The sequence below is a fragment of the Plecotus auritus genome (assembly GCF_963455305.1).
Source record: "Plecotus auritus genome assembly, chromosome: 2".
Classification (NCBI taxonomy): domain Eukaryota; kingdom Metazoa; phylum Chordata; class Mammalia; order Chiroptera; family Vespertilionidae; genus Plecotus; species Plecotus auritus.
In genome coordinates this window covers 23,249,109-23,266,822 of record NC_137771.1, presented here as the reverse complement: position 1 = coordinate 23,266,822, position 17,714 = coordinate 23,249,109, and the positions used below count along the sequence as shown (strand labels likewise).

Sequence of the window (17,714 nt, the reverse complement as noted above, 5' to 3'; positions counted from 1 at the left end):
TGCAGGGGAGGGTAGTTGCGGGTAACCAGGCCTACAGGAAAGGGCAGTTGGGTGGGACCAGGCCTGCAGGGGAAGGATGTTGGAGGCGACTGGGCCCGCAGGGGAGGGCAGTTGGGGAGGACCCAGGCCCGCAGGGGAGGGCAGTTGGGGGGGACCAGGCCTACAGGGGAGGGCAGTTAGGGGCAATCAGACTAGCAGGGGAGCAGTTAGGCATCAATCAGGCTGGCAGGGAAGTGGTTAGGGGGGATCAGGCTGGTAGGCATAAGCGGTTAGAGGCAATCAGGCAGGCAGGCGGGTGAGCAATTGTGAGCCAGCAGTCCTGGATTGTTACTGGGATCGGGCCTACACGGGCAGTTGGACATCCCTCGAGGGGTCCCAATTTGGAGAGGGTGCAGGCTGGGTTGAGGGACACACACACACACACCTCCGTTCACGAATTTCGTGCACCGGGCCTCTAGTTCTCTAATGAAGATCCTTATCAGCAAATGATGATAATTGTCTCCCCTTTTCCATTATTTCTAATTTCTTTAACATATATTGGGGCAAAATCCAAGAGTTAAATAACAATGATGAATCAGTAATTTGTGTTCTTTAGTAATTAACAAGTTTCCATCACTTCAGCTTTAAATTCAATGACTGTTATTGATCTGAAGTAGGTATTTCCTTACCAAAATCAAGAGAGTATTACAAGAAATGCATAGTGAATTACATGAGATGTCTTCTGGCATCTATATATCTATCTATATAGTCTTGATCTGTTAGTGAAGTTATATATTAAAAGATTTTCTAACATTGACCAATCTTGACATTCCAATGTTAAATACCACAATGTAAATTTTAAGTAAAAACAATATTTTTATCTCAGAAAATTCTAGATAAAAATCAATACTTATTGGCGTATTTTAATGTTCTCCCATCAGCTCTTTCTCACTGTCAGTAACAATTATTCCAAATTTCTGATACATTCTGTAAGCCTCAAATATACATTACTCATGTAATACAATAAAATAAGTATATAGCTTAAGTACTCCACTTCTTCACCTCACAATGCCTCCAAGGCAGAATCATGTTATTTAAAGATTCCCCTGATAAAAACTAAATTTACAAATTTAATAACAAACCAATGACTAATAATTTCAGAAGTGAAAATCTGATAATCCAAAAGCTTCCAGAAGCAGAAAAACAGGTTCAAAACAAAACAAAATCCTTTATCGATACTTTTAACTTCCCTTTGTTTACCAAAAAGGAAGATCCAGAACACTATCCCAAGAAAGTATTTTAGAAATGAAGAACCCACTTCCTCCTATAGCCAAGTTAACTTGATATGACTAAAAAATGCCCCAAAATTTAATTACTGAATTCTGACTTCCAAGACTATGTGACTCATTATTGTAACAAATAATTTGACTTCCCATTCTAATTCATTTATTTCAATGAAAGATTATAAATTAGCTCTCCTTTTATTATGAGCAAAAAGAAAAGGTAAAAAATTGATTTTAATGTAACATTTACTGATTTTCCAACTTTTAGAACCTATTAAAAACAAAATTGAAAAATGGAGTTCTCTGACTCTTTAAAGTTTCTATTTTAAAACCTTCTGTAGGCTTTTTTTTTTTTTTTTAATTAAACAACTTTTATTTACAGAAAGATTGGTAGACTAATGAAAGTAAGACTTTGTGGCCCTAGATTGGCTCCTTGTATAATTAACTTATCTTCTAGAACCTGTTTCCTCATTTACAAATAAAGTTAGTATCATCTACTCTGGCCTTCTGAAATAAGATGAAACAAAACAGCACACATAAAAATGTCTTGTAACTGTAAAAATACTACAGAAAATACTATAGTGACATGCAATGGGATTTGAATGAAGAAATGTGACATGCAATGGGATTTGAATGGAAATGAAACTGGGAGGCCAAATGATGTTATACCAGTAACAGAAACAGAATGGTAACTGACAAATCCAGAAAATTGTAACAGAAGAAATAATCAAGAGCAAATAAATAGAAGCAGTGACATTTATTAAACACACATTTTAGTACTTTAGTGATTTATATGGAAAATAAAGAAGTTAAAAACAAATGAATCATGCAAGGGAAGTTATAGAGTGAGCTGAAAGCAAAACTACAAGTTAAGCAAAGAGAAAAGCCAAGGGAGGTTTTGACAAGGTGCCATGAGCTAAAGCTATGATCTTATTAAATCATGAGAAAAGCTACTACTAGTAATTAATGATCAAAAATAAAATCTATCAGCATTTTATGAACCACAGGTTAATAGTACGCTTTTAATTATAATAATACATTTGAACTCCCTTTTCCAGTCTATGGGAAATGAGTAAGAGTGATAAAGCTGATCCCACTTCTAGTAATATAGTCTAAGAAGCCTGAAACACCAATCAAAGAATATATGCACCCTGCACCCCTATGTTCAATGGCAGCATTATTTGCAATAGCTAAGATCTAGCAACAGCTCAAGTGACCATCAGTAGATTAACGGGTTTAAAAACTGTGGTACATTTCACAAGGGAATACTATGCAGCTATACAAAAAGAAGGATCTCTTACCCTTTGAGACAGTATGGAAAGACTTGGAGAGTACTATGCTAAGTGAAATAAGCCAGTCAGAAAAAGATAACATGATGTCACTTATATGTGGAATCTAATGAAAACAAAAAAAACTGATGAACAAAATAGATCTAGAGACATTGAAACATGCAACAGACTGATGTATTTCAGAAGGGGGAGGGAGTGTTAATCAAAGAACATATATGCATACTAGTGGCCCGGTGCACAAAATTTGTGCATATTACAAGGGAATTACTTAGAGGAAATATTTTAATATTGCTATTTGCCCTTTCTCTATAATAGAAGTGTCAGAGATAAAAGAAAATTAATAAAATATATGTGAAAATCTCCCTCCTGTCAGAGTCTGGGGCGCACCATGGGACCAAAAGTCAAGTCCCCACCAACCCGTGCACCTCGAAATTGCGCAAGACCCATACCTGGCTGGCCCCACCCCCATCAAGCCCTGCAGGGCAGGGGGCACAGCCTCAGGTCCCCAAACCCCGACGCCAGGGGCGCGGCCTCAGGTCCCCCGGCCCAGCCTCAGGTCACCTGGCCCCAGCGAGAGGGCGCGATGACCATTTGCATATTAGCTCTTTATATATAGGATATAGGATATGCACAGCCCAAGGGCAAACAATAGTGTAGGAAAGGCCTGGGGAGGGAGCAGAAGCTGGGTAGAGGGGGTCAACAGAAGAAAAAAGGGGACATCTATAATACTTTCAACAATAAAGATTTTTTTTTTTTAAAGTGATAAAGCATTAGTAGTAGTGAACAGCAAGAAATACATGTTTCTAATGGTCACGGGGAAGAAATACCTGAAAGAACAGAACAATGAAAAAGGGAGAGGAGGGAGGAAAACAGAGGAGAGGGAACAGAGGGAAAGTAGAAGGAAAGAAAAGGGGAGGAAAAAGAAAAGGAAGAACCAATTTAACATGAGGTCCCCTGGGGGATTTCTGGAAGAATTATCAAAGGTCTGCTCCTATAGGATTGGTACAACTTCTTAGAGAAAAGTAGCTTTACCCACTCACATACTGGGATACCTTATTGAAGGGTCAGGGTAAAGAATGCTTCAGGATCTTATGCCTAGGACCTACACAAATTCCTACTTCATTCTCAAGAGTCCAATCAATCAGGTGGTGAGCCTTTGAGGAAGTTCTTCCCCATTATCATTATGAAACTTCATATTCAGCATTTTAAAAGACATCTTTACAATCTAAATCTATATAATAAAAGCCTAAGCGACCATTATAGTGAAATGACCAGAATGACCCGTTGCTATGATGCGCACTGACCACCAGGGGGCAGATTCTCAATGCAGAAGCTGACCCCTGGTGGTCAGTGCACTCCCACAGGGGGAGTGCCACTCAGCCAGAAGCCAGGCTTACGGCTGTCAAGTGCATGGTGGCGGGAGCCTCTCCCGCCTCCGCAGCAGTGCTAAGGAGCAGCAAGCCAAGCAGTAAGGAGCAGCGAGCAGGCGGGCAGTAAGGAGTGAAGTTTCCCAAACTGCAAGAGGAATGTCCAACTGCCGGCTTAAGCCCAGTCCCCCTGGAGAGTGGGCCTAAGCCGGCAGGCAGACATGCCCCAAGAGGTCCTGGACTGAGAGAGGGCACAGGCCAGGCTGAGGGGACCCCCCGTGCCCGTGCATGAATTCCATGCACTGGGCCTCTAGTAGAATATAAAAATGTAGATGTGTCTTTGTCTTATAGAATTCTCCAGCTACTAGAACCTCTGATAATTTTCAGAACAATAGTACAAATGACTCTTCCTGATGCCCTCCTCCCCAATGTATTTGGGTTTTGCTATAATTGATTTTTTTGTCCAAGAAAAGTGTCACTGGATCATGTACAGTAAGAATGGGATGCCTTTGGTAACCCACCATCATGATTTCTTATGGATTTCCCATATCCACACTGGGGTGTAGAGACAAGAGACGTGCCCCATATACATACATGGTTGTAATTTTCTGAGGCATACACTGCCACATAAATTTTCCCTAGATGTCAAGACATTTCTTTATCCCTAATTCAGATATCCAAGATCTCCATTTTGCCTGCTTCTATTAAATATGCTTTCACAATCTACCTACTATTCAAATATGTTCATGTTCCTTCTCTACCATCTTCTTTGTAGCCACTACACTCATACCCATCCAACTCCTACAGCTTTATCATCACTATATAGCTACCTTCCACTACACACCATGAAATTCTTGCTTAACTGAACAACAATCTGACCGTACAAATCACCTATTATCTATAAATTATCTATTATTCTATCTCCTTACTCTAAAACAGTGGTTCTGAATAACAGACAATTTTGTCCCCCAGGGGACATTTGGTAACATCTGGAAACACTTGGGCCGGGGGCAGCATTGTTATAGCCATCTAGTAGGCCAAAAATATACTGCACAATATATAGCCCTTCATAACAAAGAATTATCTGGCCCAAAATGTCACAGTGCTGAGGTTGAGAAACCCTGCTCAAAGACATCTGAATGAAAAAATCTCTTACACAGAAGTTTCACATTCTCAAACCCCCTAGTATAACAGGAAGATATGGAAAAGCAAGCTTCCCTCCAGATTAACTGTCATTTCAGAGAAAGAACTAATTCACACTATCTTTGCTTCTCAGCCGCTGAATTAATGTGATCTGTATAAACCATAGACAACTCTCAAATAATTGCTACTATTGTGTATTCATCCCTTGTTCTCCTTCCCATATTCCAGTATGATTACAGTGCCTGGTATAACTTCTTTCTTCCATCCTAACCACTGCAATGTCATTAACTGCATGAATAACTTTGCTGGCTTATAGGATAGGTCTATGACTTTTACCTCCAGAGATACACAATAGCAGAGCTCTATCCCTATCTTTATTACTCACAGTTCTCAAATTTAGTATCCCCTATTACCCTTCTTTACCTTCTATCCACTGATCCAATGAACTGGTTCTTCAATCAATTAATCCTTCCCAAGATGGCCTGTCCATTACTCCCTCCTGAAAAACATTTAAATCTATACATAGCCTGTACTCCACTAACAATAAATGCAAAGACTTATTACCTCATATAAGCTCAATCAAACCATAAACTAATGAACTATCATAAACCTTCAGCTCTATCTTCTATATCAATCTCTAATCCTTGAAGACTCACACTTTCCCTAATCCTGCACTGAAACTGTAAGTCAGAGTACAATGGTATTTAGGAACAAACAGGATTAAAAGCCTAATTACTACTCAGGAAACATTTCATATAACTCCTTGTTGGTTCCTTAGCATTATTCTCACAAGATAATTCAAATTGTCTCAACTTTCATTAAGAGTCTCCTCTCACCCTGTCAACAAACTACTTCACTTTTTAATCAAGAACATCTGTTCTCAAATGAATAATTCATGTGTAAAACAAAAAGAAGGGGAAAAAAAAAGGTGAAATGTTTACTTGAGCATTGTCAGGTTCGTCTTTAATTTTGTCTAGTAGTCCCTGCTGTGGTGCCATTGCTTTGTCATACTCATCATCCAAAGGTTCTTCTTTAATTCTAATATTTGATGCAAAGGAATTCCCCAGTTCCGAACCAATGGGTTCTTTATTGGCAAATGGATAGCTGGAATCCTAAAACACAATATAAAGGATTAATAAATATTCAGGTTTTAGATTTATTCCTCTTCAGGTTCAACACCCAAAGAAAAATTCATCGGAAATGAAGAACTCTAAGGACATTCATTAGAATCCCTACACCTAAAAGTAAATGTCTAAATATCAAGTACAAATAATCTAAGAGCTGAGACTTTATCTACAAAGATGTCCTTTCCAAAATAATAAAGCAAATAAAATAAAATAAAAATCAGCGCTCTACCTACTTACTACATATAGTTACAGTTTAGAAAGTAACATAAAGAAAACGTTGACACTGGACTTCCCACAGTTACAGCATTCTACATACACACTGAAAACTTACCCTAAAGTTTGTTTCTGGGGTTTGTGGTAAATGAGTATGTAATGTTTCTTCAACTTGATTAGCTACTGAAAGAAAAACAAAACAAAACAAACACATGTATATGAATAACAAATCTTATAAAGAGTAACCTAAAAAGCTATCATTTGATAATCACCTCTCTTTTCCAACAAAGATGCTCATTAGCATGAGATGGGTACCCCAAAAACACCCAAAAGGTAGTTTCATTCACAGTAAACAATCTGACACCATCTAACTTTTAGCCTCATCTCACACTTTTCCTTGCTCAAATCTAAATAGAGTGGTTATTTTATTCACTATGCTCTGAAAATTACTTGTTTGTTATTCCCCATTTCTTCTTATATCATACTAAGTCCCCTTTATCTATCCTAATCTTTATATAGTCTTCCAGACTCAGCTCAGGTCAAAATTCACCTCTCCTCTATAAAACCTTTCCTGGCCAAAAGTTAAAAATCATCTCTAGGAATATCCAAAACCCTATTTCAATAATTTGAAAATCTTCATGTACTGCCTGCCTTATGACAAACAAACTCTTCCACCACTGTCTTTAATTATAAATTAAATCTATGATATTCAACTGGTCACTGACACTTCTAATACTTGTCTTGTCCCTTCTACTAACAGACATTATATGTTACTTGAGGATAAGTACCCTCATAATGTTCAATATTCCTACAGGGGACACTGAAAATGTATACTGATTGGTTCTGTCTACCATATTTCTCCTAGCACTGCCAGAAAATTTAAGGTTGATAAATTATACCTTTCTTTCCCTCACATCTACTGAATATTTACTGAGACATTACTATTTTCACTATAACCAAGAATACAAAGATGAATAAGATACAATCTGACCCTCCATAAACACCTACACTAGTATGTAAGGCAAAAATAAATACAAAACTCTAATACTGTGTGATAAGGCCTATAAATAATGAAGCATGAACAAAATGCTATGAAAATATAGATAAGGAAACAATTCATTCTTGATACAGAAAAGTTAGAGGTGACTAGAGAGTAGTAGAAGTTTATGAGTTAGGCATTGCTGAATAAAAAGTACTTTTACAGACATATATACAAAGAGAGAAAATGGCATGCAGGCAAATAGAACAGTAATAGAGAAAGGATGCATGAGGGAAATACATGATGTATTCAAGAATGGAACTAGAGTTAAAGTATAGGATACACTGAGCAAAGAGGCTCAAGAAGAGCCGCAAGAAACTTCTAAAACATAAAATAGAAATGTTATCAATAAGAAAAACCCTCCCTAATTTGGTGGGACAGCAGTTTGAATTAGTGCTTACAGCACAAAGAAGTTAAATCCAACTTCAGGTTCCAATGTTCAACCAAAGAAAATGAACAGGTGATTCGAGTATCTTGCCTTCTCATCAAAATATTGCAACCAGGGGAGGGAGAAATGAGGTTTAGAGCTATTTTTCAACCATTTATACCATTACCAAAAGTTACTGGGAGAAATTCAGTCACTCTGCAAAGAACAAGGATAAAAAAAATGACAAGCTTACAACGAATTTAACTGTTCATACTTCGCTTAGCATCAGAAGTAATAAAAGCTATATTATTATAAGTATGTTGTTATTTATTGTGGTTTATGGCTCTATTCCAACAATTATTACCTGCTTTATCAAAAAAACTGCTTTTCAACCTTGCATCCACCTCTTTATGGGATTTGTCCAACTGTTTTTCATGTTCATAAGTTAGGTCTCTATTTTTCTCCTTTCCAGAAAATGTCTCTTTGCTGTTTTCTCTTACTAGACTAAAATCTTTCCGTATTGATTTAAAGACAGAAACCTGATCAAACTGTTTAGGAAAGTCTTTTTTAAATTTATTTTGAATCTGTATTTCATTTTCATGGTCTGATTCATGCTGTGTGACTCTTCTCTCTACTTCCAAGCTATCATCAGTATGAACTGAAGAAACAAGATTGTCTTTTGAACTAAAATCCTGTTCATCCTCATTGTCACTACCAACGACTGGAATTCCTGCAAGATCCCCAGAGTTCAAAAAATAATCATCTTCATCCAGCAATGAATTTTCAGATCCTGTTTGATTCGGCATTCCATAAGGCATGCTGTCAAGGGTAGGAGTTAAGTTGTGGTCTATATCTTCAGACATTTCTGTATCCATGATACCACCACCTTAAAAAGTAAAATACTGTTTAGACAAACGATAATGCTAAAGTTGACCACATTTATAAGGTCTGTCTGGTATTTAATCAAATATTTTTTCTTTCCAAACAAAATATAGGTAATATCACAGTATTCCATTAACACTTTAAGACAGGAGTGACAGATAGGACTATCCCTATTTCACAGATAAGGAAACAGAGCCCTAAAACTTGAAAAACTATTGTTCGTTAGGAAGAAAGGCAATGTGAGTTAGATAAATGTACCAACTTCAAAATCAGACATACCTGTTTTGGAATCATAGCATGATCACTGAAAATCTATATTATCTTGAAAATTAAACTTTCAGCCTTCTTTATCTATAGACAGATATAATACTGACCTTGGCAATTAATTTATGGTGGGGATTAATGGCAGTGTGTATAAAGGACCTACTAACAGAGTATAAAAGTGATAATTATAATTAGTATAGTGATTATTCCAGGGACCTGATATTAGAACCAGGTCTCTCTCTGGTCTAAGAGTCCCAATTTCTCTGCACTAATTCTAATAAACACAGCAGTTAATATTTATAACAATAAATATTTAAACATAAAATGTATCCAAGCTAGAATAAATTTTAAAAGTGTTTACCGTTTAAAACTATATGCTCAAGTCTCTCTTATTCCAAAATAAAACAACAAAAAATTTCCAGCTTTGTATTTCTTTGCCCTTATTCACCTTTCTTTCATAGTCAAACTTGTAGGGAAAAGTCTACAGTGGTTTATTCCTACTTTATCTTAATCCTTTAGATGAACGCAATCTGGTTCCCAATTTTGCATTGGAAATGCTCTCATTGAGATCATCAATGATCTCCTAATGGTCAAATCCATTAGGATTTATGTGGCATACCCCTTATGTGGCATATCCCTCCTGGATAAAATTCCTTTGGTTTCTCTGACACTATTACTTCTTCCTCCCTTTTAAACTGGTCTATACTTCTCTTCCTCTATGCACTCAATATCAGCTTTCCTCTACGATTCCAGTTCTCTTCTCATTTTATACTCTTGGACTACTTTTTTCACCACCATAGCATGGCTTTTGCAGTTGACTTCCTAAGCACTTCAGCTTAGACCCAAGAGTCAAGATATTTATATTCTTCTAGGACCCTTAAGGACTCCAATTTAGTACCTCTAAAACCAAACTCATCCTGCTCCCATTCCAAGCATATTCTTCTTATATTTCTTTCACTTGATTAACAGTATCATCAAACCAGCAGTTTGCTCAAGAAAGAAAAGAGAGATACTCTAATTCCTGTTGACAGTGTACTAACTCAAACCACATAGGTATCTAAGAAGCAGCCATATTCTTACAAATCTTAACCCTGAACCACATTTAATTGGTCCATGAGCAGCCAAACTGGAACTGACAAAAATATATAGTGAAGCAAACATTAAAAATAGAGGTAGCAACAACAGCCTTACTTTTATTTGAAGCCCAGATGAAACCTTCAATGTGGTTGGTTCTTCAAATAATTCCCTGGGTATGATCCAGAATAAATTCCTCCTTATAATCAAGTCCTAACTGATACAGAGTCCAAATGAAAGTTTTCTTCAAGTTGCCCTCCTCCATAAAGACAACAGAATTCTCTTTTTAAACCATAAATCATTCCATATTATACTTTCCTCGGAAATTCTTTAATAGCAACCCACAGCCTAAAGTACTCATTCATTCAGCACATACAGGGAAAAGCAAAAGTAGGTTTATAGTTGTTCATACAGAAAATAATAATTAATAAATAATACAAGAAAAACCAACCATGTTTTGGTTACACGCAACTATAAAACCTACTTTTTGCCCCACCCTATATTTATTAGAAAACCACTCTGTAATAAGTACTGTGATAATCCCCCCTCTTCACAGAACTAGAAAAACAGACAGAGGAAATAATTACCATTTTTACTTAACTAAGTAATAATAAATTCAAACAACAGATGCTAAAATCTTAGGAATGTGTGCAATTTACTTTCACACAGTATGCCAGAGAAGCACGGAGGGATAACAGTGTTACAGATATTCATGGTACTATTCTTTTCATGTTTTATTTATTTTTAAATTCTCATAATAGAAAGTTAGAAAAAAAAATAAATAAAAAGGCAAGATATTAACACACATATATACTTACTAGAGGCCCAGTGCACGAAATTTGCGCAAGGGAGGGGGGTCCCTCAGTCCAGCCTGCACCCTCTCCAATCCAGGACCCCTTGGGGGATTATCCAACTGCCAGTTTGGATCCCTGCGGGATTGGGCCTAAACCAGCAGTTGGACATCCCTCTCACAATCCAGGACCACTGGCTCCTAACCACTCACCTGCCTGCCAATCTGATCCCCCTCACTACTCTCCCCTGCTGGCCTGATCCCCCTAACTGCTCTCCCCTGCCAGCCTGATAGCCCCTAACCACCTCTGCCTCGGCCCTGCCACCATGGCTTTGTCCAGAAGTAATTCCTGAAGGTCGTCCAGAAGATGTCCAGTCTAATAAGCATATAGCCCTTTATTAGTATAGATAGTGCGATAAATCTACCAGACTATAAGCAAATAAAGGTCAGGGTTAGAACCTTCTCTATACAACAGGTTATTCTTAATATCTGATTACATTGCATGTGCTCAATAACTGTTTAATGAATGGAAAGGATATGTATTTCATATGGTCAGCAATTTAGGTTCCACAGCAAATGAGAAAATACTAAAAAATACTATTGCAATCAACTTTCAAATTTTCTACATTTAAATTCAAATTATGGTACTAGGTGAAAAGGGTAGCCACCTGGAAAAAACTGAATCCCTAACTCATACCAAAATAATTCCCAGATTGTATTTAAAGTTTAGACATAAAACTTAAAACAGTTGGAAAACCATGGAACAATTATTTTTAAGTCTTAAATTGGAGAAAAGCCTTTATGATGACACAAAATCCAGAGTAAATTTAATACAATAATAAAAGATCAACTGTAACCAAAGAGAAGAAAACACAAACCAAATCAAAAGATTAAGGATAAACTGGTTAAAAAATTATTTCACTGCACTTCATATGGAAAAAGGTCATTTCCCTACTATATAAAGACTCTTACAATTCAATAAAGATACAAGCAACCAAATACATAAAAGCAAAGGATTTAGCACAGCCAGTGTGGTTCCGTGGTTGAGCACTGACCTATGAACCAGGAGGTCAGGGTTCAATTTCCCATTTAAGGCACATACCCAGGTTGCAAGTTCAATCCTCAGTAGGGGGCATGCAGGAGGCAGCTGATCAATGATTCTCATCATTAATATTTCTATCTCTCTCTCCCTCTCCTTTTCTCTCTAAAATCAATAAAAAGATATATTTTTTTAAAAAAGCAAAGGATTTGAACAAACATTTCACAAGAAAGGAAACACTGAGGTTGAACTTTGCTCATAAGTGAAATGCAAATTAATAATGCAATGAGATATACCATGTTCACATAGCAGGTTGGTAATGACAAAGGTTTTGATAACAGCCTGGCAGCTATGTTATAGGCCAATGTTTGTGACAAGACCATACGTGAACTGCAAAGCCTAAAATATTTACAATCTGGCCCATAACAGAAAGAACGTATAAACTGGTACAATCCAAATAAAGAGCAGCTAGCAATATTTATAATACGTTAAATACACATACCACTTGAGACAGCGATTCTACCTCTAAAAATTTACCCTATATATATACTCTCATAAGAGATCTATGAAATACATTTTTGGCAGCAACATACTAAAAACAATCGGTCTATTAATGAGGCTAAATTAATCACATGACATACCTACAATGGACTATTATATAGTTTTTTAAAAGAATGAGGCAAAAAAATAAAAAATAAAAAGAATGAGGCCGCTTTATATAAATTCCCAAGGTTAAGTAAAAATTTTAAAGTGAGGGAGAATATACATATATAGAGTTAGGGCACAAGTAGCTTTTCATAGTTGTTCATATGAAAAATACAATAATTATACAGTGGGAAAGCAGGGGAGTGTTAGGGAGGGGGGGAAAGACATCAATCAAAGGACTTGAATGCATGCATATAAGCACAACATATGGACACAAGGCACTGGGCGGGTGGGATGAGGGCATGCAACAGGGGTAGAGGAGGCTGGGGGAAGGTCAATGGGGAAAAAAAGGAGATATATGTACTACTACATGTAATACTTTAAAAAATAATAAAAAATAAAAAAATACAATAATTAATAAATAATAATGCAAGAATAACTGTTTTTCATGCAATCATGTTGTAAACCTGCCTATGCCCCACTCTGTATTATGGTATCACTACTATATTTTTTTAAAATTTATGTGTATCTGTAATTATCCTATCTAATAAAAGAGTGATATGCAAATTGACCATACCTCCGCTGTACCGACAAGCCAGGCCCACCAGCCAATCAGGAGCGAGTATGCAAATTAACCCAACCAACATGGCTGAGGCCACGGAGAGAGCAGGAGGCTTGGGTTTCCCAGCAATGGAGGAAGCCAAGCTTTCCGCCTGCCCTGGCCGGACCAGGCCTCTGCTCAAGGCTACAAAGTTTCAATTATAGAAGATAAATAAATCCCAGATACCAGGGCCTCCGACTGGATTGCCGGGGGGGCGTGGCCAGCCTACAAACCACCACAGGACCCTCGCCCAGGCCGCCCCACGCCCCAAGGGAACCCCCACCCTGATCCGGGACACCCTTCAGGCAAACCAGCCGGCCCCCACCCATGCACCAGGCCTCTATCCTATCTAATCCTCCTATCTAATAAAAGAATAATATGCAAATTGACCGCAACTCCAACACAGAAGATGGCTGCCCTCATGTGGACACAAGATGGCTGCCACAGGATGGAGAGCAGTTGGGAGGGACCAGGTCTGCAAGGGAGGGGAGTTGTGGGCGATTAGGCCAGCAGGGGAGGGCAGTTGGGAGGGACCAGGCCTGCAAGGGAGGGCAGTTGGGAGCGATCAAGCCTGCAGGGAGGGCAGTTAGGGGTGACCAAGCCGGCAGAGAAGGGAAGTTGGGGGTGACCGGGCCTGCAGGGAAGGGCAGTTGGGGGGGGACCCAAGCCTGCATGGGAGAGCAGTTCGGGGGGGACCAGGCCTGCATGGGAGGTCAGTTAGGGGAAAACAGGCTGGCAGGGGAGCAGTTAGGCATCAATCAGGCTGGCAGGGGAGTGGTTAGGGGTGATCAGTCTGGCAGGCAGAAGCGGTTAGGGGCAATCAGGAAGGCAGGCAGGCAAGCAGTTGGGAGCCAGCAGTCATGGATTGTGGGAGGGATGCCCGACTGCCCGTTTAGGCCCTATCCTACCTGATACTATCGGGCTTAAACAGGCAGTCGGACATCCCTAAAGGGGTCCCAGATTGGAGAGGGACACACACCCCCCGTGCACGTATTTCGTGCACCGGGCCTCTAGTCTACACTAATAAAAGAGAGAGATGCAAAGTGACGCCCACCGGCCAATCAGGAGTGGGTATGCAAATTAACCCAACAAATATGGCGGGTTAATTTGCATATGCAGGCACCACCCCAGGCACTCCGGGCCTCTGGGCAGCGTGGGAAGGTGGAAATGGGGCTCCGGGCCAGAGCAAAGGCAGAAAGGCGGCTCCAGTCCGTCGTGAAGGCGGTGCCGGCAGCCAGGGGAAGGAAGGCCCATTCTTGCACGAATCTTCATGCATCAGGCCTCTAGTTTACACATTAAAAATATATTCTATTGATTTTCTATGAGGAAAAGAAATGGGTGACTGGAAGACAGAAAATACAATCTTTTCAAAGCATACCTTTTGTACCTGAGTTTTGAATCATATCTATCTATCATCAATTAAAAAAAATTTTTATTCTTATTTGAGAATGTACTTGAGATTTAAAGCTTTTCAGAGATTGCAATTTCTAACAAAGCATCTAATTTAAATTTGTAATTTTGCTAGTTTACCACCCAGTAAGTATGCAGGCTGCATAAAATCTTATGTGGTTAAAATGTAAGTATTAGTATGTACTAGTACACCAAACCTTCCTGATCCCACCAAATGAAGAGCTTTGTATTCTTTCTGAAAAGATTTGGCCTTGCAGTCGATGTTGATGGTTGACCTGGATCAACCAATGATTCTTGAGTTTGGGATTCTCAAAATAAATCCACTTTTCATCACCAGTCACAATTCGATGCAAAAAAGACTTTCTTTCCTGCCGTTGAAGCAACATTTTTCTGATGACTTTTCGTTTTTCCATTTGTCTTTCGTTCAGTTGATGTGACACCCGTTTTCCTTGCTTTATAATCTTTCCCATTGCTTGTAAATGATCAGAAATTGTTTGCTGAGCAACGTTTAATCTTTTCGCAAGTTGTTTTTGAGTTTGACGCGCATCTTCATCCAATAATGCTTGTAATTGTTGGTCTTCAAACTTTTTCGGTTGACCTGGACGTTCTTTGTCTTTCACATCAAAATCATCACTTTTAAAGCGTTTAAACCAGCGTTCACAGGTATCTTGAGATGGAGCATGTTCACCATAAGCTTCCCGAAGTATACGATAACTTTCAGCAGCACTTTTCTTCAAAATAAAGTAATGAATTAAAACTTCCCACAAATGCTTTTTTTTGGCACGAAATTCGACATTTTTAAGCATAAAAATATCTATGATGTTAACACCTTCAGAAAATTTGGCATATGAAGTTTTGAAGCTTGCTGTCAATACAACAAAATAGCATATATAAAATCGCATATATATCAACATATATGTAACTCCATCTATTGAAAAAAATCCGCATTATTAACCGGTACACCTGGTAAATGAGAAAAGAGAAAAGCCAAAGGATAACTCTATTAGGAATTTGATGGACCATAGGAAAAAAATGCAATATATTTAAGTGTGAAAGAAAGTCATTAAAAGATACTGAAGAGGCATTAATATGATTTGTCTTTTACAAGGATTGTCCTAGCTTCTGCAGGACTACTTAAAACTGTTAAATGTTACAGGGAATAAAGAATAGAAGCAAGAAGACCAGTTAAGAAGCTATTGTAATAATCCAAGGGAAAACTGGTACCTAAGACCAGGAGGATAATGGTAGATGAGTAGTAGTAGTCAAATTTGGATATATTTCAAAGGTAGAGGCATTTCCTGATCCTGATATGAGAAGCTGGATATGAAAGAAGTCAAGGATAATACAACAGGGTGCAATTTCTTAAGATGGGAACACTAAAGGAGGAACAGACTGAAAAGAGTGAATAAATAATTTGGTTTGGACCTGTTCATTTTGAGAACCTTATTAAATTTTCAAATGGAGATATCAACAAGGCAATTAAATATATTAAAGAGGAGTTAAAGAGGAGATTCTTGCCAAGAAATGGCATATAAATGTGTGACTCATATATGGTACTTAAAATTCATGGGAATAGTAAGATCACCATAGATGGAAGAGAGCTTAGAGTGCTGAAATACCTCAACATTTAGAAATCTGGTAGAAAAGAAGGACTCAAAAAAAGAGATTAAGATGGAAAAGCCGCCGAAACCGGTTTGGCTCAGTGGATAGAGCATTGGCCTGCGGACTGAAAGGTCCCGGGTTCGATTCCGGTCAAGGGCATGTACCTTGGTTGCGGGCACATCCCCAGTGGGAGGTGTGCAGGAGGCAGCTGATCGATGTTTCTCTCTCATTGATGTTTCTAGCTCTCTATCCCTCTCCCTTCCTCTCTGTGAAATATCAATAAAATATATTTTAAAAATAAAAATAAAAATAAAAATTAAAAAAAGATGGAAAAGCCAAAGAGGTAGGAGAAAAACAAGGTGATGAATGTCAGAGAAGCTAAGTGAAAGAAATCCTATATAATAAAAGAGTAATATGCAAATTAACCATCACTCTGCTACACCCACAAGCCACGCCCACCAGCCACTCCCACCAGCCAATAAGGAGCGAATATGCAAATAAACCCAACCAAGATGGCTACGGCCACAGAGAGCAGGAGGGAGGCTTGGGTTTCCCCGGCGATGGAGGAAGCCAAGCTTTCCGCCTGCCCTTGCCAGCCTAGGCCTCCATTCAAGGCTACAAAGTTTCAATGATAGAAGATACATAAATCCAAACAGAAATGGCGGCAGCCATGGAGCTGGAAAGATCAGGAGGCTAGGGTTGCCCCCGGCAATGGAGGAAGCCAAGCTTTCTGCACACCCTGGCCGGCCCAGGCCTCCGCTTAAGGCTACAAAGTTTCAATTATAGAAGATACATGAATCAAAAAAAAAAATGGCTGCCGCCACAGAGCAAGCAGAAGGCTTGGCTCCACTCCAGGCTACAAAGTTTCAATTGTAGAAGATAAATAAACTCCAGATACCAGGGCCTCTGCTTGGGTCGCCAGGGGCGTGGCCGGCCTGCAAACCATCACAGGCCCCTCGCCCAGGCGGCCCCACACCCAAAGGGAACCCCCACCCTGATCCGGGACACCCTTCAGGGCAAACCAGCTGGCCCCCACCCATACACCAGGCCTCTATCCTATTTAATAAAATAGTAATATGCAGATTGACCATCACTCCAACACACAAGATGGCTGCCCCCATGTGGATACAAGATGGCCACCACAAGATGGCCAGCAAGGGAGTGCAGTTGTGGGCAATCAGGCCAGCAAGGGAGGGCAGTTGGGAGGGACCAGGCCTGCAAGGGACGGCAGTTGGGAGGGACCAAGCCTGCAGGGAAGGGCAGTTAGGGGTGACTAAGTCGGCAGAGGAGGGAAGTTGGGGGCAACCAGGCCTTCAGGGAAAGGCAGTTGGGGGGGACCCAGGCCTGCAGGGGAGAGCAGTTGGGGGGGACCAGGCCTGCAGGGGAGGGCACTTAGGGGTGACCAGGCCTGCAGGGGAGGGCACTTAGGGGTGACCAGGCCTGCAGGGGAGGGCAGTTAGGGGCAAACAGGCTGGCAGGGGAGTGGTTAGGGGGTGATCAGGCTGGCAGGCAGAAGCGGTTAGGGGCAATCAGGAAGGCAGGCAGGCCAGCAGTTGGGAGCCAGCAGTACTGGATTGTGAGAGGGATGTCCGACTGCCCG

At 39.6% G+C, this 17,714-nt stretch overlaps 1 protein-coding gene across 11 annotated transcripts in view; it reads right to left on the bottom strand.

Moving 5' to 3' along the window:
- LOC308240171 (zinc finger MYM-type protein 4) overlaps positions 1-17,714 on the bottom strand; it is a 143,705-nt gene that overhangs the window by 59,415 nt on the left and 66,576 nt on the right. For 4 of the 11 annotated variants that reach the window (XM_080653106.1, XM_080653102.1, XM_080653109.1 and 1 more), the window contains exons 3-5: positions 8,172-8,693; positions 6,520-6,584; positions 6,003-6,173 (exon numbers count right to left, since the gene is read on the bottom strand). The exons of 1 other annotated variant lie outside the window; for it this stretch is intronic. In XM_080653106.1, the coding sequence (XP_080509232.1) occupies positions 6,003-6,173; positions 6,520-6,584; positions 8,172-8,693 (758 nt within the window). Of the gene's footprint in view, positions 1-6,002; positions 6,174-6,519; positions 6,585-7,841; positions 8,004-8,171; positions 8,694-17,714 lie in introns of those variants that run through there. 6 more of the 11 variants (XM_080653107.1, XM_080653111.1, XM_080653105.1 and 3 more) reach the window with 3 other exon arrangements.